Raw genomic sequence first — 27,054 nt, forward strand, 5'->3', positions numbered from 1 at the left:
CCAGTAGGGCATTAATCACCAATACTGAGTCTTAGAGCTTTGAGATGTGTGGTCTTTTTTTTCCCAGAACACTCTTGGCTGCTGCTCCACATACCATACACCCATAATCAATACATGATCTCATGAAGGCCCTATAGATATACAGTAGTGATCTTTTATCTGCTCCCCAGCCAAGTCATTGCCCCATCATTAACTTTAAAATCGAACAGTTCACCCGTCCTGGTTGAAGACGTTTCCTGAAGAATGCCAAACCTCGTCACACCCACCAACATGTTCGTGTGCACTCAAGATGGATCCGTTTTAATATTTCCAAGTGCACCTGAAGGCCGCAAGAGACGGGAGGTGGAGAGAAGCAGAGGTTGAACGACAGGGAGAAAGGAGGGGGAAAGATAGCAAGACTCCGCTATTGCAAACACAGTGAGCCTGTCTATCAGAATCTAAACTCTATTTGCGATTTAGCGACAGATCAACCCAAAATTTAAGCATTGTCCTATGGCTAAGATGTGACTCCACCAGCACTTCGTCGAGTGTGTCTAAAACGACAGAAATATGTGCCGGTAACTAGCTAGGTTAACGTGAAGACAAAAAGGGCATCTTTGTGTCTTTGACCGAGCAGCCCGATCGTAATCTTCGGATGAGAGTTTCTGTGTAAACGTTGATGAGCCATCACGACAAAACCTCCTTTTGCTCAACTGAACCGATCGGGTCCTGGTTACAATAAAGGCAAGTGAGGGGCACCACCAAACTGTCAAAATGAAATTCACAGAGCATCTCTCAGCTCACATCACCCCGGAGTGGAGAAAACAGTACATCCAGTATGAGGTAAGTTAGCTACATATTAAACCTACTCTCTGATAGCCACTAGCTAGCTGACTGGCTAACTAAGCAGCCACGGTATCGCTTGATGCCAGTCCAGTTTCATACCGGTTATTTCTGTTCAGAACCATTTGGACATTAGCTGGAGATTGATTCCTTGTCTTTTACTCTCCCATTGTTCTACAACAGGAAGAGAGCAACTGCTTCAGTTGTTACGCACGCAAATCAGGCAACAGCAGACAAGTATTAGCTAGCAAACTAGCTAGGTTTGTGTTGTTGCTCTGCAGGTTAGTACCTCGGCTACATCAAGCTGCATTGAGTTGCTATGTACGCCGGCCAGCAGAGCTATGTGTGTCTGTCCTCTTTGGCTGCTTGGAATGTGTTTAGGAGACAAAAGGCATTTGGCTGAATCAACATTTATTGAACTGGATAATCTTTGCGCCTGCTAACCCCTCTGTCTGTCCTCAAATGCTGACCCAGCTACCAGTTAATGCTGCTCGTGTACTAAAGTCAGCCTGGACTGGGTCACTTGGTGACTGAGAGGTGCTGTTAGCTCTATCTGCAACCTTTGATCCATTAATGCTATTAAAGCTTGCAATTCAACACTTATCTTTATGATGCGTTAATTCGTACATGGGGCTGACAGACAGTGCCAACAAATACAAAAATTCCAAGATACCTTTGCATTTGTGCTAGTATATTTTATGCTGGTATTCAAAGGAAACTAGTCCAGGTTCTACGCTGGGACTTCACTACGTGTATTTGTATGCAACAAAAACATTCTGCTGATCCAGAGAGAATTGCAGTTCTTATATAAGTCTTATTAAAGCCGTATCTAGCTTATAATGGTAAATGGAAGCTGTAACACAGTTGGTCTGTTTGATGGACAAATCTAATTACCAGTAGTCAAGTTATAATAAGTTTGCAGTAATCAGTTATGTAAAAGGTACACAGTAATATTAAAGGTACACTGTGTTACAGTCAGTTATGACAGAGTTAGAGTTGGTCATTAGGTTAAACTGTCACACAAATGACACCAACACCAGTTCTGCAGGTGAGTTGTTTACTGTATTACAGTAAACAGGAATTTCGTTGAACCTTGGATTGTGATTCCATAGCATTTTACCCAGTCTGAATCCACTATCCAGTCTGCTTATTGAATCTGAATCGACCTTTCAACATTTATTTTTCAGCTTTCAACAACTGTTGCTAAAGTTAAAAAAATAACTAAAAATCCCAACTATTGTTAGCTGAAACACTATAGTTTTGAGAGACAGCGTAATGTCCAAAAGCTGTAGTCACAACCTGAAAATGAGATGACTAAATATGTATCTGACACAATGAAATGACAGATGTATCATTTTAACTTTGCATAATTTACTTTTCACATAAGATTTGAGAAATTGATGAGATTCGGTCAGCGTAATCATTTCAGTAGAGAAGACTCACTACTGTGTTGAAGAGTTCAAACACACAGTTCACTTGTGATAGTGGAGTGATATTTGAAGCAAATTATACCTTCTGGTTCTAAATTTTGTCTTTTACCTATGTCCTTAAGGACTAAACGCATTAACCAGACAACGGCCAAATGTAGCTTTTCTATTTTTGTGCAAGTTACTTACATAATTAACTTTAATTATCTACAACTGATATAATCTGCTGCTGGTGATGTTTGTCATTTCAACTGGAGAAAATAATAATCAACAGTAGTTAAAGATGAGAAGCAAATTACCTGAAAGCTTTGTACATTCTTCATTGCTAATATGAAAAGAGCAAAAAAGGACAAAATAAAGATGCATCTGATGATAATTTTTATTGTTGATTAATCTGCAGATTATTTTCTCGATTAATAGGTTGGTCTATAAAATGTAAAAAAAAATGCTGAAATATGCCCATTGCAATTTCCCAAAACTCACGGTGATTTCATCAAATTGCTTGTTTTGTCTGAAAACCCAAAGATATGCAATTTACCCTCACATAAGACAAAGAAAAGCAGTAAATCTTTGTATATGAGAGGATAGAACAAGGGAATGTTTGGCATTTTTGCTGAAAAAGTGACAAACTATTAAGTGATTATCAAAATAGTTGCAGATAAATTTTCTGTTTACAATTTTCTAAAAAATATTTGGTATGAAATTCGTTAGCTTTGGAGCTTAGTGAATATGGGTATGTAATCAACCTAGAAACATCCAAAACTTAATTGTCTATTGGAACTCATCCCTAGTTGGGCCATTAAGTTAATGTAGTGTTTTGAACTATCAAACTTGGATCTTCTTAATCAAGAAACACTACTTTTAGATATAAAATGTTTTCATATCTTCATTGGTTTCATATATTATTATGAATGCCTTCACGTTTCAAAAGTTACCTTGATTCCAAGTATTAAAGTATTAAGGAAATGCAGCAGTGGGTTTTTGCTCCAGTTATGAATGATTGGAAAGAAAATATAGGACAGGAATATATCAGTATAGCATAAATTGTTTTCACAGCCCATGTCAATATATATGTGTATAAATAAGCTATAGAGTTGATTCAAGAGGTGTCGTATTCTACATTGTTTCTATGCTGTGATAAGAGATGTGGCAGAACTGCAGCTATTATGTTTCTACTTCCAGGACGTCTCTCCGTCTCTGCACCGATGAGCAGCAATATCTGCATTGTTTGGTGATGGTAGTTGCAGTATTCTCATAAGTCATCGCCTGTGCTCTGCATCGTCACATACTGGTACAGCTCAGTGTGATTGCAGCACATACTTTGAGTCAGTGTCATTGAGTTTGTCACCGTACTAAAACCTCAAATGTTATGACATTTATTTATTTATTATAATATAATTTAGATTATTTATTAATTGGCTCATTTATGAATTTGTCTTTTTCCAGTCAGTATGAGCCACAGCTAAGCTTTCTGGCTTGAAGCTCTCAGTCATCTCCTCTCTGCACTTTTTTACTTCTTTGTTCCTTTTACAGCACAGTCACATTAAGCTTTGAGCCAAAGGTCTTTTCCTTGCTGTGTGATGAGCAGCTTCAGCAGTCCTGGTCAGTGTTATATAAACCTACCAGCTTTTTGGCTGGACCACAACAGCGGGGGCAGCACTATAAATGCAAATGTCCGTGACTGACTGACTGACTGACTGACTGACTGACTGACTGACTGACTGACTGACTGACTGAGTAAATGAGTGAGTAAATGAGTGAGTAAATGAGTGAGTGTGTGATAAAGTTACACCATTGGTCAGCTGAATGCTGGGTGACTGAGTTCTGATATTACACCATTGGTCGGCCGGCCAAGTGTTTGAGTTTCCAAATTGGCATTTGCTCTCTCAAAATGAATTTGTGTAAACAGTTTCTGTTATGTCATCGGGAGTTGTTTACAGGCAATGTTGCCAATTTAATGCCTTTGTTGCTATATTTACTGACCTTTCAAAATCCTTTTAGAGAGTTTTTTTTCACAAAAGCCCCTAGAGACAATTCTAGCGACTTTTTGGACAAACCTTACCTACCTTCCGTGGAATGAGGTCGCTAATATTGCCCTGTGTGTGTGAGGTCGGGCTTTCCCTCCACAGGCACACCTCGCTATGCGTTTCATTCAATTGACCGCAGGGCAGCTGACATAGACACTATGTGACACACAGTCACAATTTCATAGTTGTTCCATTGTCTGACAACAGAAACAGAAAAAAATGTAAATGAGAAGAGCTTTATTGGGAGTTCTGCTATATAAAATACTGTATATGTGAACACAGTGAGTAGGAGAGAAGCAAACAGATAATGGATGGTCTAGGTTTGATCCTAGTCTTGTTAGAATTCACCTCACTTAGCTCAGCTCCAGAGATCCAAACAAAAACCAAATCAGCTCTTGTCATAACCAAACCAAATAGCCTCTGGTGAAATAGAAAGCTTCAAAAATGCATACCTTTCTGTATGGTTTGGCTGTTGGAAATGCTTTTGCCAAATTTTTGTGCATTGAAATGACCATTGGTCTGTGTAAGAATAAAATGTTTTCAGGATAAAGTAAGTACAAAATAAAATGCAAATAAAAAACAGATTATTCCTTTTGTTTGCGCTGTGCTTGTTTTATAGTATTTTTAAAGTGGTGCAGTGGTTAGCACTGTTACTAATTGGTAAAAAAATGTTCTTGATTCGTACCCCGCTTTGGCTGGGGCTTGTCTGCTTGGAGTTTGAATATTCTCCTAATGCCTGCGTGAGCTTCCTCCCACAGTCCAAATACATGCAGGTTAAAATGCCCATGGATGTGAATGTGAGCGTGAATAGTGGTATGTCTATACATTTCAGCCCTGTGATTGTATGGTGACCTGTCAATGTTAAGGTTAATCTGGGCCCCCCTGCCTTAGTACCCCTGCTGGGCAGATGGACTGGTTCTATTTAGATAAATGAGAGATTCTTCCTGCTCTTGCAGTGTTTAGACACAGACCAGATGTAGCTTGTTGTCCCATCTTTCTGTACATCTGGCCCTGGGCCCAGTTAGTTTTAGTCCTGTGAAGATGTGGGACCCTGGCCTCGGAGGTTTGCAGAGCCATGCTGACCAGGGCTGTTACATGCATGTCATGTTTTCTCATGGCAGCTGTGTTTGGGTCAGACACTTAGCAGGACAGTTAGATAAACAGAGATGTACCCTGAGCTGTTATGATGTGATGGGCACTAAACCAAAGACTGTCAGCTTCTTTGTTTTCATATTAGCATGGACTGTTTCAAACATGCCATGATTTATTACAACTTCTGCTCAGCTCAGGATTTTGACATTGTAGCAGTGTGCAGTTATTTTTTTTTCCTGGAGTTTTATCTGCAGAAATGTGTGAGATATTCTGATTCAGTCTGGACAATAGAACAGACTCAGTCTTTCTTGACACACTGGTTACATTTCTAAATAAGAATAGTATGATTGAAGCAGCTTTATTTAACCTGACAGATTCCCAGTGTGACTGCCAGACAGGAACTGTAAGAATATAAATGTCTGATGGTCATCTGTAAGACTAGGTTTCAGAATAGTGTTGTCAGAATTCACCTCACTTAGCTCAGTTCTAGAGATCCAAACAACAACCAAATCAGCTTCTGTAATAACCAAACCAAATAACATGGTGAATTAGAAAAGCTTCTAAAATGCAGACTTGTCTGTATGGTTTGGCTGTTGGAAATTCACTTGCGAAATTTTTGTCCATTGAAATGATCTTGGTCTTTTTGTACTGTATATGTGAGCACAGAGTAGGAGAGAACCAAACTAATGCAAAATGTAAATGCAATGCAATGATGTCATGAGCATGGTAATTGGTGTATTGTATCATCTAGCGACATTTAGCGACTCCTCCAGCAAGCTTTAGCTACTTTGCATTGAAAGTAATTGTTTACAGTGGTTCCACAACAGTTTTCAACTACGTCCTCGTTCTTTGCACATTGACCATAAACCTTCCAGCCATATACTAGTTTTTGACCTAGTCTTGTTTATTCAAAGGGTATTATTTATTAATATTATTTATATATATTTTATCTTTTCATATGTTCTTCAACTTCTATTAATACATTTTTCAGTTGTTGTCATTACTGTGTTTTAAAAAAAATGTAATACAGATTTTAATTGACTAAAAGAAGAAACAACCCTTTAATTTCATTTAAAGTTCTGTTTGTTTGCCAGGGACTTTTCAATTCAGTTATAGTATGTCATTTGCAATAGATAACAGTGTATTATGTGTAGGGGCAGAAGGATAATCACGCTATTCATTGGGCAAGAGCACCTTGTTTGTGATGTAACTTCCACATGGCATTGGCCTAAGGCTTTTTATTCTTTTATAAATAAGCTCCTAACTTCTTACTTAGTCAACATTACTAAGTGGTGGAAACTCCAAGCTGCTGAAGGCTTAGTTCATGGGAAGTTAGTTTGCTGAGGGTTACTGGGTTCAGTTGGAGTGATGAATAGAGATGAGAGAAAAATAAGGGTGAATCAACCATCCTCTGTTTTTAATTGCAGTCACAGTCGTAGTCAGCAGACATTTAGAAAAAGGGCCTCTGAAATAACACTAACTAACACTTAATTAAAAACTTCTGTTTATTTAGTCATTTTTCATTTTAAATTGTGGGGGATTATTTTAGAGAAAATAAGAGTAATTTAAAGTTACAGTACATGTTGTTAATTTCCCCTTGAGGATCAATAAAGTTCTATCTTAATACTGTCTCAAAACTAATTTATATTTTACCATCTTGAAATGCGTTAAGATTTTTTTTTTTTTTTTTTTTTTTCCCCCAAAATTTGAAGTCAATGTCAAGGTACATGTTTAGTCACAACGCATATTGAGACTGACACCATTTGTTTTATTATTAGTTTCCCACCCTAGGGTCAGTGCTGGGAAAGGCAGATTTCACCCACAGCTTGGCCAGATGGTAATATGTTGTGCAGAAGGGGTGTGCATTTTTGTGCATTTCAATCTTACATGTTGTTGGACTTATCTAACCTAAAGGTTTCTGTGTTCTTATGTGTCTTAACAGCTTACCTGCAGGGTATGTGCAGATGGTCAGTCTAAAGCCTGTGCTCTCATTTTTACGGGCCCACCTCCAATGGAGCTGTCTCCAAAATAAGACAAATTAGAAAGCTTTACACAATTGTCTTATTGAAGCATGAGACAAAACAATGAACATCTCCATATTAACTCCACTTTGTATGTATCTACCATCAGCAACTATACTTGCATAAAGTTTTACCATACTGCAGATATGGGATACCTGCAGATGTGAAGGGCCTGAAAACCTTTCTCCATCAGTTTCGTACTTTAACTACTGGCGTCCCACATAAACACAAATGCTGCCACCAAAGTTACAACAGTTATTTCACCTTAGAGACTTCTGTATTTGTGTTTTTGTTTGTGCTCTTCTCACTGGTTTGAAGAGGGTGGGGCTCAGCTGAATAAAGGGGATTTCACATATTTCAGTACACCAATCACTATCTAGTGTAATTTTAATCAAAAATTGATGACGGTTGGTGGGTATTACTCATGTTTCTATGACTTTGATTTTTAAACTATTAATAAATAATAACTAAGATGTATTCGTCCCAAAAATTGACTTTAATTGTTGCTTATTTAGTTATGAATATTCAATGTTACAGTGAAATACTTGGGATTTGAAACCAAGACTTCAGGGACATGTAACATTAGTAGCTAACTGAAAGTGAGATGCTATGCTGCTGTGGCTTGATTCCTTTATTTATTTTTTTGTTTTTATTAATTCTGTTGCCAGCAAAGGTTACTGTCAAAGGGATGACAGAGCAATAAATACCAGTAGTAAAAAAGGCTGGGTATTGAAACCTGGTTTGGACCAAAATGTGTCCAGAGCACTGAGTATTGAAAACTGTTAAGTACCATAAAATTGTCAGGAATGTCTGGTCACATTCATAGTCTTGGATACTGGTTGACCAGAAAGTTCCTGATTTTAATCATTATTTTGCAGGCTTTAGAATGTGTTTCTTTGAGGAAAAGTTCTTGCGACTTGTGTTTAGACAGCATTTGATAAGATTTATTACTTGTATCAAATGAAAAGAGTTTCTTAGAAAAATAAATATCTCAAAACAACATATCCAAACAGTACTGTTTTTATATCTGTAAGAAACGCAAGTATTGCATTAGTGATTGAATCAAAAAATTTCAAATTATTTCCTGCCCCAGTAGCCCTGGAGTTTAGAGTATGAACATTAAAGTCTCACTTCATCACATCATGGATAGCATACAAACAGAGAACTAAGGTAGTAGAAAATGCATCAGTGTAGCTTCCATTTATCGGTAAGACCTGGGATTAACAACCTGTCCAGGCTGCTAACAAGAACAAACAGTGGAGGTCATGCTATGCTTCTATGCACCTGGCAGTGGCTTTTTGTTTTGTCCAATTAGTATGATGCATAATATTCACAAGTGACTGAACATTAGAAAACGGACACCTGGTAAATATGACATAGTTGTGGTATATTTGTCACTTAATAACTTGACAAGTGCAATGTGTAACAGTTGACCAGCATGCAGTGGACCGTGGACTGGGTGTGTCCTCCAATTTTGGGCTAGAGACGGCCACATTTCTTTGCTGTATTTGGACAATTGAAAACAGGTGTTATAAATCTGTCAAGACGGCTTTAGTCTTAGAATGCAGACTTCAATTGACGCAGCATTGTCTTTATATGTGTGTTTTAGTCCAGTTGCTGTGCCTTGGTATTGCTGCCTTTTCCCTCAATATGCTGGGTTTGCTTGTTTATGCTGAACAAAACAAAGCCGGCATAATGCTGCCCCCATGTGTGATTTTAGATAACACGCTGCTGTTCCCGTATCAGGGGCGTGACGTGTAACAACATTAGCGTCTTTCCCACCATGCTGGCTCTCCCTTTTACACAGATGTCGATCCAGCTCTGTGACAACATCCGCTGCCAGCTTATTGCCGGAACAACAATACCTCCCCATTTCCGTGTTCCTACCTTTTATACAGAATGGCGAGGTGGAATAAAGGCAGAACATTCCCCACTTGAACAGGCTGTATAAAAGGGGCTTCTGTGCTCGATACCACGGAGCACCTTCAGAGGTCTTGTAGAGTCCATGCTTCGCAGGTCGGAGCTGTTTTGGTGGTATGTGGAGTACTCAGAACTTGATTCAGAAATCAATGACAGCTTGGTGAGATTAAATCCTCTGTATTTGACCCATTTGACTTTTAGGAAGAATGTGAAGCCACAGTGGCAAAAGGGCAGTGTCAGGAGTACTCCTAATAGCCAACATGCAAGTGTTTGTTGTGGGAAAAGCTGGATCACTGTGGAGGACCCTCACACTGTACAAAAAAAGGGGCAAGGCTGAGATTCAAGCCCAGCACATTATAGTAACATTGCTAAACCCCACTTTACAGCAGAGCCAAAATAGTAGTTGAACTACTGTATAGCTAAAAGGGTCAAAAATTGATTAAATATTTAATTATGTATTTCTATATATGCACAGAATTTGTTTTCTACATTTCGATACCCTGAACATTTTCATATTTGGAGCCATCACATTAATGTTATGAGCTGAAAAAGACCTTTCCTTAGGCTAAAGGGATTTTACTCTTTATGATAGCACAATGTTGAACGTGTGCATCTGTCAAAAATGTGTTGATATTTCTCATAGTGTCATAGTCTGTGCGTAAACACACAACTCAAGAATATATAATAGAAACTTAATGGGTAAAGCAGATACCTCTATAGATAGAATATCTGTTTTTGGAATACTTAGCTCTATTAATTTGCATATGAATTGAAATAAATTAATTTTCTTCAAAATGCTAAACTCCCTAGGCACAGTCAATCATCCAAATGGAAACAAGCAGTAACTTGACACCAAAATCCAAAACACAGGTTTATAACCTGCACTCTTAAACTTACTTTCAGCTATTTTAATACACAAAGTAACAATGAAGAATAACTAAAATTGTATTATTTATGGTTTCTGATAGTTTTAGCAATCCAACAAAAGTTTAAAACAAATGTTTTTCTCCTATAATACAATATTAAACCATTGAATTCCCACACAGTTTAAAGAACTGCTCAGATACTAATACTGAGTGAAGCCACTGGTCTTGCTTTTAGTTTGTATCATTTTTGCGTCACAAAACATGACATCACTGTCATACAACAAACATCTCCAAAAGCTTCAGTTGTTATGATTTTGATGGCACTCTTTGCTTTGTGCTATAATGGCCGTGGAAGCGCCACATTCAAAAACACAGCTTCCTTCATCTTCTTTATCCCACCTTCAAGATACACTTTGTATATGGGCTGTGTGAGTGACCAAAAACATAAAAATAAGGAAAAAACTAGATATCTTAGGTTTCTCTGGGACACAAACACAAGCATAATCCAGCTATGACTTATATAATCCTTGTGACAGTTTGGTGTCAAGATATAAAGTGTTTGTCTCCTTGTGGGTGGGGGTTAGGTAAAAGAGAGGGGCTGAAAGAGAGGGAAAGGAATGTATAAAAGTGGTTAGGCAAAGGAGAAGGACCGTGAGAGAGTGGGCAGAGACAGAGATGGTTAGGTGGTGATATTATGATAAATCAGTGGACAAAGGGAGGAAAAGAAAAAGGGAAATGACAGGAAAAGTAAACAAAAAATGTATGGAATGAGGGAGGAGGAAAACATTAGAAAAAGATGATAAACTAAACAAAGAGAGGTATGGGGAAGACACCACACAGTCAGTCCTGCAGATTTGTGGTCAGCTGTAGTGGTGCAATGGTCTGCCTGTGGTGATAGCCACAAGTTGTGTGTTTGCATTAAGGTAGAGGTGTGTTGTGTGAGAGGAGAGAAAATGCCCTTGACTGAGTTATAAGGCCAGCAAGAGGCTAAAAGAGAGAGCGAGATGGAGTGAGTGAGAGAGATGGAGAAGGAGAGAGTGAAAGGGAAAAGGACAGAAGGAGGGTAATCTGTAAGGATAAGCACAGCTGCCCTCCTTCCCGTTGAGCTGTGTGTGTTTTGTTTTGGAAACTTGCGCCTTAGCACATGCTGAGCCATCCCACTGACCAAACACATATATACACACATTTCACAAACACTTTCACACATATCCCATGCGCCTCAGGAGAAGTGTGGGAAAGCTTATCACCTAAATGTGTCTTTATGTCCTGTATGTGTGTGTGTGTTTGCTGCTGTGGATAGCATGACATCAGATTGGATGTCCATCAGATTTCTATATCTACATATGGTAATAAGGATACTGCTTCTAATTACAGTTATGTCCATAAGTATTTGGATAGTGACACGGTTTTCATAATTTTGGCTCTGTACACCACCACAGTGGACTTGAAACAAAGCCATCAAGATATGACTGAAGTGTAGAGTTTTTTTTTTTTGTTTTTTTTTTAACAAAAATATTGCATTAACAGTGAGGAATTACAGCAATTTGTGTACATAGTTCCTCATTTTCAGAGGCTTAAAAGTAAATGTTCATGCGTATATTGTATTTGTGTGAAAAGAAGCTGTTTTTCATAGTGTTGAAAGAAAATACAGTGAGGGCAGTGGAGCTGATGGGAATGCTAGATGAGATAAATAGGACTCATAGCAGTAGACTTAATTCCTTGCAATATTTGAAAACTCCTCTCTATCTCCTCTATCTGCTCAGTCCGTAATCTCTCAGGTTACAGTGACAAACAGTTTTGTATTGATCCTGAATTCTTTCCTCAGATTATAGCTCTGTTTTTATATAAGTGAAAACACAATGATTTTGCCGTTAGTACACAACCCTGTGGTACATTATATTGTATCTGTGTTTGTGTAAAAAAAAAAAAATACTTTCTGTAGTTTCGCCTGTTTGGCACAGGCATATCAAAACAACATGAAGACAGTCCTGTACTCTTATATTTATGGCTAATTGTAATTTTTGGTGATCTACAAAATCATACTAATTCAACTAATGTGCCCCTTACAACTCTAAATGTTTATTTAGATAGGCAGGCACACTGAAGGATGGGAGTCATCTTACTGCCTTTTTATTGATTTCTTTGCTCATCTTTGCTGTTGTTTACCCTGCGTATGGTGTTTGTGGTCTGGGATGTTGTTTTTTTGCATCTTATAGTGGCTGCACTGGTGACACAGTGAGTATAGGTTGGCTGCGTGGGCTAAAACATGACCTTGACTTGCTCTGCTGTTTGCTGCAGAAACCAGTGTGTCCCATTCTGCCGCTCTTCAACTAGCAGGCAGGCTGGCACACAGTGAGGTCATTGTGGTCTTATGCTCCGCTGGCATTCTGAAACACTGACTGACCACTCTACTATCTAACCCTTGAGTTAGAACAGATGAAAAAGGCTGTCTGTCCTCCTGTCATGCTAGCACTTACTGAGACTGAATGAATGTTGTCTACTCACCCTCTCCACAGCAGAGACAAGCTGCAGTATACACTGCAGATTAACTAACAGAGAGCATGACTGAGTGGCTGCTTCTACAGCACTACATTATTACACGATGGAGGGAGAGTATGTAAGGCAAAATGATACAAATGTATCAATGCAGTGTCAACACATCTGTGATATTATTAACAAAAAATTTGAAAGTCAAGTAAATTTGCAGTTCTGGTCCATTGTCTTTGCCTTGAATGTTTTTGGCCTGTTAAGGTCACCAGGTTATAAAGAATGTATTTGTATTATGAAATTAGGTGAAATGTTCTAAACACATTAAGCCAACAACAGGTGCAATATGGAAAGTAATCTTTGCATCTTAGACTACCTCTGTGCTCAGGTGGTTAATTCTGAAAATGTTGTTTGCATTTGAGAATGACTCACTTCCAGAGTAGAATTTCTGGGTTGTTTTTGAGAAATTCTCCATCCACTTGCCAAAACATAATGGAAAAACAGCTAAATTTTTTCTTCCAGTTTTTTTTTTTTGGTTTTTTTTTGGTTTTTTTTGAGGCAGATAGCAAAATTGTTTGTCACTGCCATCATCTGATCAAGAGTTGATCGTACATAATACCTTCAGATAGTGATGAACTTAATGTTTTTCACTTGCTTACGTGTGTGTATTGTATTTAATCAGAGTAGGTGATATGGATAAAAATTCTCCGTCAAAGCAGATGTAATTTTATTGCTGATACCAATATACATGCACTGAGCTCTTTATTAGGAACAGCGTACTAATACAGGGTAGGGCCTCCCTTTGCTCTCAAAACAGCTTTTGTTGCATGGATTCCACAAGATTTTGGAAACATTCTTTTGAGATTTTGATTGATGTTGACATGATCACATCACATAATTTCTGCAGATTTGTCAGCTGCACATTCATGCTAACAATCTCCTGTTCTACCACATCCCAAAGGTGTTCTTTTGGATTCGGCTCTAGTGACTGGGGAGGCCATTGAAGTACTTTGATCTCATTGCCATGTCCAGGAAACCAGTTTAAGATGCCTTTTGCTTTGTGACATCGTTTTTTATCATGCTGGAAACAGCCATTAGAAGATGGGTAAATTGTGGCCGTAAAAGGATGCACATGGTCAGCAACGATACTTAGGTAGACTGTGGCATTCAAACAATGAATTATTGGTATTAAAGTTGCCAATAAAACATCCCCTACACCATTACATCACCAGCAGCAGCCTGGACTGTTGACACAAGGCAGGTTGCGTCCATGGATTCATGCTGATGATGACAAATTCTGACCCTACCATCTGCATGCCTCAGCAAAAGTCAAGATTCATCAGACCAGGCTACGTTTTTTCCAGTTTCCAACTGTGCAGTTTTAGTGAGCCTGTTCCCATTGCAACCTCAGAGTTGTGTTATTGGTCTTCTCTTCTTTTCTGCTTTCTCTTGTTCTTTTCTGCTAACCACAGTCATAAAGAGTGGTTATCTGAGTTACCATAGCCTGTCTGTCCACTCCAACTAGTCTGGCCGTTCTCATCTGACCTCTCTCATCAACAAGGCTCATCTGCAGAACTTTTGCTAACTGGATGAATTTCCTCAAATTTGACACATATGTTCACTTGGACTCAAAGATGAACTGATTAGATTTTGATGGTCAAAGGTCAGAGGTCAAGATCACTGTGACCTCACAAAACACATTTTTGGCCTCAACTCGAGAATTAATATGCAATTTATGACAAAATTTCACTCAAATGTGTAATAGGATAAAATGATGAAGTGATGACATTTTATATCCAAAAGGTCAAAAGTCAACTTCACTGTGACATCATAAAGTTATACAGTGTAATACACTTAATACCTTTTAATTAGATTCCAATAAATCTGTGATTGGCCAATATCGACCAATAAAATTGTCTGACCGATATATCGGTGGGGCTCTAACCAATATATCGGTCTCATGGTGTCACCCAAAGTGTAGACTATATTCTGATTACATTATAACAGATTTTACCATCCAGACAGCTACTTACAATATGTCTATTTTTTTTTTTTTTTTTTTTTGTTAAGACACTGAATCTCACAACTTTAGACTTGGCCTTTTAAATTTTACTTTAGAAGTTTTTGCCCACCAGTTAAACTTTTTGGATGGCAGGGTGCTGTACTATTTAGCAAGCAAGCTGTTTGTCCGGTTAACCCACGTTCAGGCTCTGCGTCCAGTTTTCCACCCTGTTTAACTGTTCATGAACACGGTGCTACTGCTGCTTCCCATTTCATTCATTCATGTTCATTCTTGAACCACCTCATCTGAATTTAGTTAATGTGAAATTTAGTGGTGTCTTGGTTTTAGTTTTGGTTGTTATTTTCATTATCAGAATTACTGAAATCAGACATTCCCAGTAAATGTATGGGGAAGTGTAGTGTAGAAGGCACCTTCTACACTTTTGGTGGGTGTAAAATCTTAAGGACTTATATAATATGATAGTTGATATAATGGCACTTTCCTTTTTACCCTTGTAGATATGTTTCAAAAGATTGAATAATTAATTTAAGTGTTTAATATTTAATTATTTAATAATTTCTCTCTTGCAGGCTTTCAAAGAGATGCTGTATGCTGCTCAGGACCAGGCCCCATCTATTGAAGGTATTACAGATTTTATATGTGTATACATGCTGAAGTGAAGGTCTAATGACAGAGCTTCACCATTTGGTTGCCATGTAGCATTGCATTCATAAGACGTGATGTTTGGAGATTCAACAGGGAATACAAATAATTGCCAGACATGAATGTAATAAAAAATTTGTTATAAATTTGACCGTTATTTATACTGAATGGTCTATGAAAATTATTTTGCTGTTTTGGCATCAGCAGAATGTCTATCCTGCTAACCATTCCACAGAACTACACAGAAGGAATGTATATCTCCACCATAGAAATTAGTTCGAGCAAAATCATAACTATTGTAAGTTAAAAGAAGCTGACGTGCTCTGGCAGTTGAAGCACTGAATAAAAAGGTGGGTCTTTCACCTGAACATTTTATTTCGAAGGAATTTAAATAATTTTGCAAAATATTGTAAAATCTAAAATATGGTGGTATACTTTGGGAAATGCCTTGTGCTAACGAAGGATGTAAGCAGATATTAGTTGTTTGGCTTAAACTTGCAAAACCATTGCTATGGTACTTTAAATTAACTAGTTTTTGGCCACATGCAGGCATTGGATGTTTTGCTTAGAAATTTTGTAGTGTAGGACTTGTAGTGTCTATGTACTTGGCAGAGAAAACACCACACCCTTTTTCTGTCAAAATTGGCATTTGCAGTTCTTTACCTTCAGCTCCTTAATTATCCTTTGGAGCTACCTCATCCTGCGTTATTGCTTAATTATGTTTCTTTGTAAAAATACACTAACAGCAGCCCCAGTATAACCAACATTTAAGGCTTCAGAGAGTCTTAAAATGTCTTAAAACCATTTATCAGAGGCCTTATTTTTCATCATGTAATTAGGTCTCTTTGTGCTACTGTACTGTACACTTAAAGTGATACAAAATAGTTTGACTAGCGCAATATGTTTTTTCCTGGTAACTCCTTTCATCTTAATTTGAGTAAGTAGAGTTCTACCACTTATAAGGCCCATTTTCCGTCAGATGAATTGTTTCTAAATCAGTCAAAACAATGTAAGTGTTTTACCATAGCATCACAGAAGACACAACCGAACATTGCCAGTCCAACCGGCATATAGCTCATGTAACTTCTTTTACAGATCACTGTCATGACCCGGCTCAAAGAAAGGACAAAATATGGACAGAAGACATGAATCTTAAGTGAAATACATGAATTTAAGAAAGTTAAATTAAGTATGCAGTCAGTTCATCAGTAATGTGTGCAGCGTGGGGCGGCTGAGCTCAGGTGTTAGAGTGGGTTGTCCACTAATTGCAGAGTTGGCAGTTCGATCCCCGTCCGTCTGTGTGCCGAAGTATCCTTGGGCACTAAGTTGCCTCACTTGTAAGTAGCTTTGGATAAAAGCTTCTGCCAAATGAGTAAAATGTAAATGTGTTTAGTGTGCAGATGTGTGGCCACGTTCAGGTCTAAGAAAACCAAAAATAAATCAACCAAAGTCCAACATAACCTAGTAATTTAGAGAGGACACAGACTGACTGTACAGGTAGCTATATACATTGTATACCTGAGCAGTCAAACCCACCAAGGTGTCAGCCATCACTCCTAATGAGCGACTCCCCAGATCGCAGCTACCCAATAAACCGGAAATTGGTCTCGAGGCCTATGGGCTGTCACATCACTTGCACTGTAATTGACTTGGGGGGTCATAGGTCTCCGACAGTCTTGACACACGCATAGGAAGATTGAGCTGTTAGCATGCAGCCGGCCAGCTGAACTGGTCAGCAGGTACTGTCCTGTAAATCACACAATTTTTAGACCTAGGTTGAAAGTCTGTTTAAGTTTAAGACTATTTTTTTCCATGCATTTCAAACCAAGTTGTTTGTGCCATATGTACAGCTGTACCTTACAGGTGTTGCATAGTACTTGGTTTAGGAATTTATACAGCATTCAAAATATTCTGCTGCACTGTGAAATGCTTCATTGGTTATCTGTAGTCACTGTTAAGAATTTGACTGATCAAGAATTAATTAACTGACAATGTGGAATGTGAATTGTGGTGGAATGGTGGGATACTACCTGTCCATTCCCCATCGGATCATTCTGTTTATGGGTGTTTTCCATGGCTGTGTCTATTGTTGTCTGTAGTCTGAATTTTCATACAGTTATGACAGCTGTGTAAGTAACGGTGATCAGAGCCAATGATGCAGCATGGTGTTAATTCTGTGACCAAAAACAGCACAGTTAAAGGTGTTGGTTACCTTAATGACATGTTGAAGATTTGAGTTCATCCAAACTCAAGTCAGGACATGTCTTCTGCTGCTCTTCATCTAACCCATTCACTTGTAGTGGCTCTTGTGACACTGATCGATTGTTTTATCATCAAGGTTTCAGTAAAGCTTTCAGCAAAATTAAAGCCTCTTTGTTTTGAATTTGAAAATTTATGACTTCAGTGACTGCCACCGGTAGTATCAAAAAAGACATGTAGCAGACAATGATGCTTGTCCTATGCCCAGTTGGGAACAAGGCGTCCTGGTCTTGTTTATATGGCACCTTACACCGTTAGCCATTAATTAAATGGAAAATTATACCAGATAGAAAGAAATGGTGGTAAATTTTAATGATGGTACTGCTCAACATTCCAAGTCTGTTTTACTAAAATATTTTATATTTAAGCCTCATAATACAAAGGAAAAGGGCCATAAGCGTAATGTCTTCACTGTAAATATAGTGAATATAGTGAATAGCCATTGTGATTAGGTAGGTGTTTATTTTCTGGCTATTTTCTTCAAACAATGATCATATTGCATTCAACAGCATTCAGGGTGATATTTATTAAGCTCTATTTTTTATGCTTTTCAAGCAATCTGCACACAAGTTGCTGTCATTATATTATATACATTACAGAGAAGACTTCACAGCACATTGGAGTTATTGATTGCTTAAACCTGTGTTTTGTTAACAGATAACCACTTTTCTCTTAGCTTAGGATGCTTACATCACGGTGAGGTAGAATAGAATCCTACAAATGCTCTAAACGGTTAAAAGAAGGTTGCATTAGACTGTGTCACCCAGGCACAGAAATGATGATGATTTGACTGTCCCGGCCGCTTTCTTCAGTGAATGGTTGTGTGCGTTAGCGCTGTCAAAATTGACGTTCGATTATTCCTTCTTAAAAAAAACAGGTTCAAACCATTCGAATATCTATTTTTGCTCATTATGTCCATAAGAGGGCAAATCAATACAAAGAAAGACATTACTACCATATATATATTATTTCAACATAAACATGTCTTTTTAAAAGAGATACATACCTACACATTACAAAATAAACAAAAGGGTTTTTAGATTGCTTGGAGCACAAAAATCACACTATCTCCGGCTATATTGGGTTGTAATCTCGCTGCCATCATTATCACATGGTTGTTGTTGAATTATTCACTCGTTTCATCTTGACCTACAGCTCATTATTAATCAGTGAAAGTGGCGTTTTGTGACTCCTGTCCATCAAGCAGTGCACTCAGTGCAGTGACCCATGCCCACGCGGGAACTGCTGAGGCAGACAACCGTAGTAGTGCTGCTTTTTTTTTTTTTTCCAAAATCAAATGTCTGTTTTTAAATCAAATTTTTTTTTTTTTTTTTTAACAATTTGATTAATAGATGACTTTAGAATATTTGTTGACAGGCCTAGTGTGTGTAAGGCGATATCCTTAAAATGCTCCTCAAATTCAACAGGAACTCATTATCATTCCACTTCCATATCCATATCATTCCACTTCCCTACAGTCGTTGCCATCGGCTAGTGGCTTGACTTCGGGGACGGCAATGTTGTAATGCTTTCACACATGTACTGCATCCTTGAACTTATCTAGACATTACCCAGAGGAGCTATATGTGAGAATGCTAATGTCTGAGTCAGTTAGACCACACATTAAATAGACTTTACCTTGCCAGCTTGACTTTACTGGTACCAGCAGGTCAGATTTTTTACTTGTTCTGTGACATAATTAAGCATTTGCTTGGATGGACTGGCACATAATTCTGTGTGTTTGTAGTCCCCCGAGAATGAATTCTGCTGACACTGGTGATCCTCAACAATTGTTTAAAGTATTGCAGTTAAATTTGGTATACGCATTTACAGTATTTTCCCCTCAGGATAAATGTTAATAACTTTTGTGATCCTCAGACTTTTCATCTACCGCCATCATCAAGTTGAAGTTTCAGTTTGTCCAAAGCTTTGATGACAAATAATTGCAGAACAAATTGCATTCCCATTAACCTCAGTTGTGCTCTGGGTTCAGTGCTAATTAGTAAATGGTAGAATGCTAACACATTACGATAAACATAAGGACATGAGCATTGTCATTGTGAATTGACAATTCTGTTAACATGCTGATGTTAAGATTTAGTTCAAAGCACTGCCCCTACTGTAGCAAAGAGCAGCATCATAGCTGCTAGCATGCCTGTAGACTCTTACAGTGTGTCTACACATAGGAGGCATTTCAGCTGCATATTACAGTTGTCCGTCTCACACGCCCCTGACAGAACAGATATGCTTCTATTTTAATCAGTATAGCTGTCTGCAGAGGCCACGTGTTTGTTGGGCTCTGGCATCTGGCAAAACACAGGTTACCTATACCCAATACTGTACCTGATAGCATTCTGTGTAGACACAGATGGAGCACTGAAGCTGCTGCTGCTGCATCTCTTGTGCAGACATGGTGTCAGTGTTGTTGAAAAGAAAGCTCTGATGTTTTTCTTTAATAGTAAAATGGTGGGTTATGCGCTTTTTTTATTTTTTAGTGTGTGCATTTTAATGTGTTGTATGGCTCATTGACTGACTGGCCTATGTGTCTGACACTATCCCTATATATGGTTCTGTGTTATATACAGAAGTCTGTAGTCACATACTGTTACTGACTGTGATGGTGTGATTCACAGGCTGTTCCATTCTCATATTCTGACTAATGAATAAATCCACCCAACTGTCTCACTGACAGTCATTTTGTTTCGTTTTTTCCCCTTTATTTCAGTTTATTTTAAGAATTATTCTATGACTTGTCTTCGACTCAGGTAAAGCTGACAATAGTAACAGCTAATAAAATGTTTCATGATATATACAGTAGCCTGAAAACACCTGTTCTCCCCAAGAAATTGGCTTCTTTAACAAAATAATAGACTTCCTCTTCAAAGCCAGTGAATTGGTGTAACTTTTACAGTGAATTATTAGCTGTATAGCCTGATTCCACAATTATGAAACTAGTTCTGCATTTGGAAGGCACTTGAGTTTCCTGCTTTAACGTCTAACAGTGAAGTATAATGAAAACCTTTTTGGCAAACAGCACAAGTGCACTTTGATCAGCCAAAATTATTTGCAAACAATGTACAAAGTCTCAAAGTTACATGGCTCTAACATCTTGAAATATCACAAATGTACATAAACAAACACACTGATTTAACTGACAAAGGAATTTGAGACAGGCAGATTTTAGAGATGTTAGTTATTATTGCTTCACATGGAAAGGGAGGCTTGTTAATTCAGTCCCACTAACCATCTATCATTCCACTTATCCCTCAACCTTGTACTATGGTCTCCCTCATGATCTGTTTCTTTTTCTTTTGCTCACTCTGTTTCCATTACTGTCATTACTCTCTCTCTGTCTTTGTCTCTCCCTCTCCATGTGACTGAACTTTGCTTGAAACTGAAGTTACAAAATTCTGTTGAACACAGCAGCTGATACAGCATTAGCGATTGCTTGCAAAAGAACTGAAAGACAGATTGACCACAAAAACTAATTGAAAATTCCTGCAGATTTTGTGCAAAAACTGCTCTAACAGAAGCTGAAGGAGGACAGTTTTCAATTAAACACGAGGTTATGATCATTTAATGTCAGTGGTATTTGTTTTAAAAATAAGCTGCAGACTAAGTCTCCTTTACTGGGTTTTGGTGTAGTAGAGAAAATGTGCAAAAGTATAACAAAATAATGTACAGTATAAAGAGGATTTTCAGCAAGCTTTCCAACCAGGCTACTGTTAAACGATGAGAACAAAGACATCAAAATGATCAATTCATCCCTGTAGATTGGTTGCTCTGCAACTGTGCTAAAACCTAACTTGATTTTGACACAAAGTATTACATAGTAGAATCATAGCAAATACATTTTGGATTTCACTGAAAGATATTTGAAGTTAAAGACATGTATAAATGATCCTGTGATAGAGTCAAAGACAAAGTGACAAAGTGAACCCTGGTTTTCCATTACCCTGTAATGGAAGGCTCATAATTGTCATAGGCTAATTCCTTGTTGTCACCATTCATTAAGGCTTGAATCTGCAACTGCTAAACAATAAATAACTATTAAACAACAAAATTGATCTTTATATAATTATCAAATAATGTTTCAGTTTTCCCAACAGGAAAGCATCTCTGCAGGCTTTCTCTTTGCTTATTTGACCAGTGGTGTGCACCCTGTCCAGCACTGGTTGAACCTGCATCACTGTGTCCGTCTGCATTTACTGTACATTCCACCTCAGGCCGGTATTAGTAAGGAATCACAGCACCTGGTTGATCAGATAACCAGCAAGAAACATAAACATCCAGGGTCCCTTCTGATTATTTGAGGGGACTTAACAGAGAAAACCTCAGCCACAAACTGCCAACATAAAGAAAACATATTAAATGTCCCACCAGGGGTAAAAACACACTGGACCACTGCTATACCATATTAAAATATGCCTATTGCTCTGTTCCTCGTGCAGTTTTGAGACTCTTTGATCTCCCGACTTACAAGCAGAAACTAAAATCTACAAAGCCTGTGGTCAAGACTTTCAGGAGGTGAACCAATGAGGCATAGTTGGAACTACAGGCCTGCTGTGACTGCACTGATTGGAGTGTTTCTGAGGCTGCAACTACAGACCTGGATGAACTCACTGGCAATGTGACATCATACTTCAGTTTTTGTGTGCTCACTGAGACTTTTTCCACTTTCAACAACAGCAAGCCCTGGTTTACAGCTATACTCAGGCAGCTCTGTTAGGCCAAGGAGGAGGCCTACAGAAGTGGGGACAGCATCCTGCACAACCAGGCCAAAAACACACTGACCAAGGAGTTCAGAGTAGCAAATACCCTTTTTAGACCAAAATTAGTGCATATATGCAGGTTTTTTAAAAGCAGGTAAACCTGGTTAAAAAAAAGAATGAATGTCAATTTGTACCCTTTCCCACTGAAGACAAAAGCCAGATGCCAGTGGATGTTAGTGGGTTTTTTGACCAGTATGAAAGGGATTAAAGAGCAACGACACTGAAAAGCTGAAAAACAGGATCTTTGCTAACTTCCCTGTGTCAGTGTGGAGAGGCCTGCATGACATCACCAGCTACAGGATACCATCCCCCCACACTGTGGAGAACCATCAACTGACTGACGATCTGTGTGTGTTTAACTGTAGGTTTGATTAAACCCCCATTCACAACCCTGACCTCCCAATCCCATACACCAAAAGTACTGTGCCTGTGAAGGTTTTTTTAAACGTGGGTAAACCCACTAAAAAGGGTGATTGACTGCTTTCCTATTGCCAATAGACAAGTTTTTTTTTTTTTTTTTTTCTCTCTCCCCCCCGGTGTGTCACATTCGATGTCACAAATGTGCCAGAAAACAGGGTTAGTAAACAGTAGAAAGGAGCATGGAGGCCAGTGACTGTTACAGTGTTAACTTACTTATTCTCACCTTGCCACTGTTGCATATTGAGATTTTGCATATGAAGAACAAAATCACCATTACATGTTGTTCCCTTAGACTAAAAAACAATAAATGTTCCTGGCTATTTACACGCCAACATCTGGAACTTTGACAAGTGTCTTAGCATCGCAACGGAAAAGGGCTGAAAATTTGCGTGTCCACCTGGGTGTCATGTTGTCATCACTGCCACTTGGCACTGGAGCGGATAAATACCCGTGGAATCATTTGACTTAGGGTACAACTGGCATTCATTCCTATCTCACTGAAGACAAAAACCAGATGTTAGTGAGTTTTTGTCTGGATCACCACAGTGGCGCCAGCCCTAAAAACGTGAATGTCTATGACTGAGTGAGTGAGTGATGAAGTTACACCATCAGTAAGCCAAATGCCGTGTGACTGAGTGCTAAAATTACACTATGGGCTGACTGGCTGGCTTTTGGAATTCCCCACTGGCCCTTGCTCTGCCAAAATGAATTGGCTTGAACAGTTTCTAATATGTCATTTGGGGGCATTTATAGGAAGTGTTACTAAATTAGTGCCTTTGTTGCTAGATTTACCAACTTTTCAGACCCCTTTATTGACTTTTTTTCACAAAAGCACATAGCGACAAATCTAATGACTTTTTGGCCTTTCAAATAGCAAACCTTAGCTTCTCTCCATAGGAGACAGCCAACAATATTGCCCTGCACAGTCCAAGGTCAGGCTTTCCATACTCAGGCACTCCTCTCTATGCGTCTCATTCATGGAAGTGACTGCTGGTTTACAGTTACTATTTCAAACTTCTTCACAGAAAATCATGTAAATGAAAACAGCTTTATTGGGAATTTGGCTATATTATATTGCTGTATATGTGAGCACAGAGAGTAGAAGAGAAGGAAACCGATAAAGGGCGGTCCAGCTGTATACTAGGTTTTGACCCAGTTTTGTTTGTCCAGAGTGAAAGGGGCTACAGATATAACACAACCATTTGCATCTCCTACAATCAAGTTGACCCTTCCCAATCACTTCCCACCTGTGAAGAGATTGTGTTGGTTTTTTCAGAGACAGAAGATCAGGAAGGCACCAGGCCCAGACAGTGTGTCACCTTCCTGTCTGAAAGTCTGCACTGACCCCATCTTTACTCAGGTCTTCAATAGCTCTGTGTGAGTCCCCTCCTGCTTCTCAACAATCATCACATTCCCCCAAGAAACCTTCCATCGCGGGACTTAATGGGACTGTTGCCCTGACGTCTGGAGTCATGAAGTCCCCGAGACACTGGTTCTGACCCAACTAAAGGACAACACAGGCCCCCTGCTGGACCCACTACCGGGCAAACAGATCAGTGTATGATGCAGCATGGGACTGCCCTACATCCTGCATTACCTCGACTCCCCGGGAACATAAGCAAGGATCCTGTTTGTAGACTTCAGCTTGGCTTTCAACACCATCATCTCAGAAATCCTCCTCACCAAAGTCACGTAGCTCACTGTGCCCGTCTTCACACGTCATTGAATCACCAACTTCCTGACAGGCAGGAAGCAGCAGGTTAGACTGGGCAAGATCACATCTAGTACCCAGTCAGCACGGTCGACCCCAGGGATGCGTGTTGTTGTCACTGCTCTTCTTACTCTACACTGACGACTGCACCTAAGGAGACCTGATTGTTAACTCTAAAATTTGCAGGCGACACAACGGTCATCGGCCTCATCTGACATATGCCATCGCCATTAACGGACAGTTAATGAGTCATGTAATATCAGGAACAATTCCTGTGAAATAACCCTGTAATACTAAAACATCCACTTACCTACAAATTATATTTATGTTAGTTTTAAATTCACAATGTATGTAGCTGTATATAGAATCCATCACTTTTTAAATATAAATAGAAGCAGGCTGTATATACCGTAAAAAGATGTGTATACATGCACATACTGTACATAACCATACATACTGTATGTATATAAAGTAACTTATTATACTACCGACTTAATATTTATTTCAGCAGTCCTTGCACTCTCCCACACCTTGCACCACCTGTTTCCTACTGGTTGACTTGTATAAAGACACTGTTGTTTCCATTGTTGTTGCTTTTTTCCCCCTACTGGATTGTACATAATACTCCTATGTTTATGTTTATTTTGCCTCTGCGCTGTCAACAGCCATGGCTGGAGGCATTATGTTTTTGGTTTGTCCGTCCATCCAAATCTCGTGAACACGATATGTTAAGAACGCCTTGAGGAAATTTCTTCAAATTTTGCACAAACATTCACTTGGTCTCAAGAATGAATTGATTCTCGTTGTCAAAGGCCAAAGGTCAAGGTCACTTTGACCTCACAAAACAAGTGTTTGGCCATAACTCAAGAATTCATACACTTAAAGATGATAAATGTTCTCACAAATTTCTAATGATGAAATTATGACTCTTTTTTTATCCAAAAGGTCAAAGGTCAACTTCACTGTGACATCATAATGTTCTGCAAAAACACTCTTTTGGCCATTATTCAGTGCCATAATTTAGGAACAGAAGGGCAGATTTTGATCATAGTTCACATGTGGTTCTATACTGAATTGGTGACACTAATCTTGGGTACCCACCTTGAAACTATGGTTATTGTATAGATCTTTTGTGCTCTCGAGTTAGAAAGTCTTCACTACATATATTATGAGTCTGGACAGGCATGGATGTATACTGCAACTTGACTGGTTGGCGGATGCATACAGTTGTGAGGCGTTAGTTCTAGTTTATCATCTCGCAGCTTTGTTGTCCTCGTTTTTGCTGTATGCACGTGTTTGTCTCTGGTAATTGTAATAGGTGTTGTGTACTGTGTGTAAATACACTGAGCAGGGTTCCAGACTAAGTTTTCCACTGGTAACACTGGTCGCACCAGCATATGACTTGGTTGCACCCTTTTTTTTTGGTACAGCATGCTATTAATCAATGACCTTGCATACTGATGAATAGTTGTCTTATTTTGCATACCCTAGTTTTGCACTGATGTAAAGATTGACAGTGACTTGAGACTTGATATTTGCAAAATATTTTAATTTGAAAATTAAGTTTCTCTGCCATGAGCAATAGCTTACAAAATAGGTCATCTTCTACTATATAATTCTAAAAAAAAAGCATAACAAAATGTTATCAAAAAAAGCATGAAAGCAGCATGTATGTTTGTACATCTACTCTAGATTTTATTATATGCTGTGTTTAATTGCCTTGGGCACACTGAGAAAATGTTTGCAGTCTGGAGCCCTGACATTGAGATCCATTGGAGACCATTCCTTGTATGCACAAACATATTTGGCTAGGAAAGCTGATTCTGATTATGATTCTGAATGGTGTTTGAGTCTAATATGTGAATCATATGTTTAGAAAAATGTCAGTTGGAGTGAGATTAAAGATACCTTGGTGCTGGAAGAGGCACGGCTGTGGCTCAGGAGGTAGAGCGGGTCATGCACTAACCGGAGGGTCGGTGGTTTGACCCCCGGTGTCCTTGGGCAAGGTACTGAATCCCAATGTATCATTCGGTGTGTGAGTGTGTGAATGTATGTGTAGAAAGTGCTGTATGTATAGAAAATCGCTGTGCGAATGGGTGAATGTGAAATGTAGTATAAAGCGCTTTTGAGTGGTCAATAAGACAAGAAAAGCGCTATATAAGTGCAGTCCATTTATTACAGTCCTGGCTGAAATGATTTTAGTTACAGAATTTATAATATCTTCATAAATAAATGCAAATTAACCAATTTAGTGTAATCAGAATATTTAATAAAACATCCAAAGTTACTGAACAACAACAAAAATCTTTCATGTAGTGAAATAAAAAATACATAAATAAAAAGACTCACCTGTGCTTAATTTTCAGTGTTCACATGACCTGAATCAACCAATGAATGATGGTTACTGCATTAAAAGGGGCTGATTGTTTCCAGTTTCTTTTTCACAACAGCAAAGACAAGAGATCTGTCTGGGAGCATCAGAAATGCTATTATCAAAAAACAACAACTCTAAAGGCTACAAGGCAGTTGCCAAACATATTGAAATCCCTGTTTCAAGTTTTAAAT

General features: G+C 38.6%; 1 protein-coding gene across 2 annotated transcripts in view; it reads left to right on the forward strand.

The window, feature by feature from the left end:
* Nucleotides 1–276: 276 nt before the first annotated feature.
* The window catches only part of LOC120798844 (xenotropic and polytropic retrovirus receptor 1 homolog), a 49,584-nt gene continuing 22,806 nt past the window's right edge, over nucleotides 277–27,054 (forward strand). Inside the window, exons 1-2 of one of the 2 annotated variants that reach the window (XM_040143583.1) lie at nucleotides 277–822; nucleotides 15,255–15,306. In XM_040143583.1, the coding sequence (XP_039999517.1) occupies nucleotides 754–822; nucleotides 15,255–15,306 (121 nt within the window). In that variant the 5' untranslated portion in view covers nucleotides 277–753. The remainder of the gene's footprint in view (nucleotides 823–15,254; nucleotides 15,307–27,054) is intronic. The other variant, XM_040143582.1, reaches the window with a different exon arrangement.

This window comes from Xiphias gladius, chromosome 14 (assembly GCF_016859285.1).
Source record: "Xiphias gladius isolate SHS-SW01 ecotype Sanya breed wild chromosome 14, ASM1685928v1, whole genome shotgun sequence".
Taxonomy (NCBI): Eukaryota; Metazoa; Chordata; class Actinopteri; order Istiophoriformes; family Xiphiidae; genus Xiphias; species Xiphias gladius.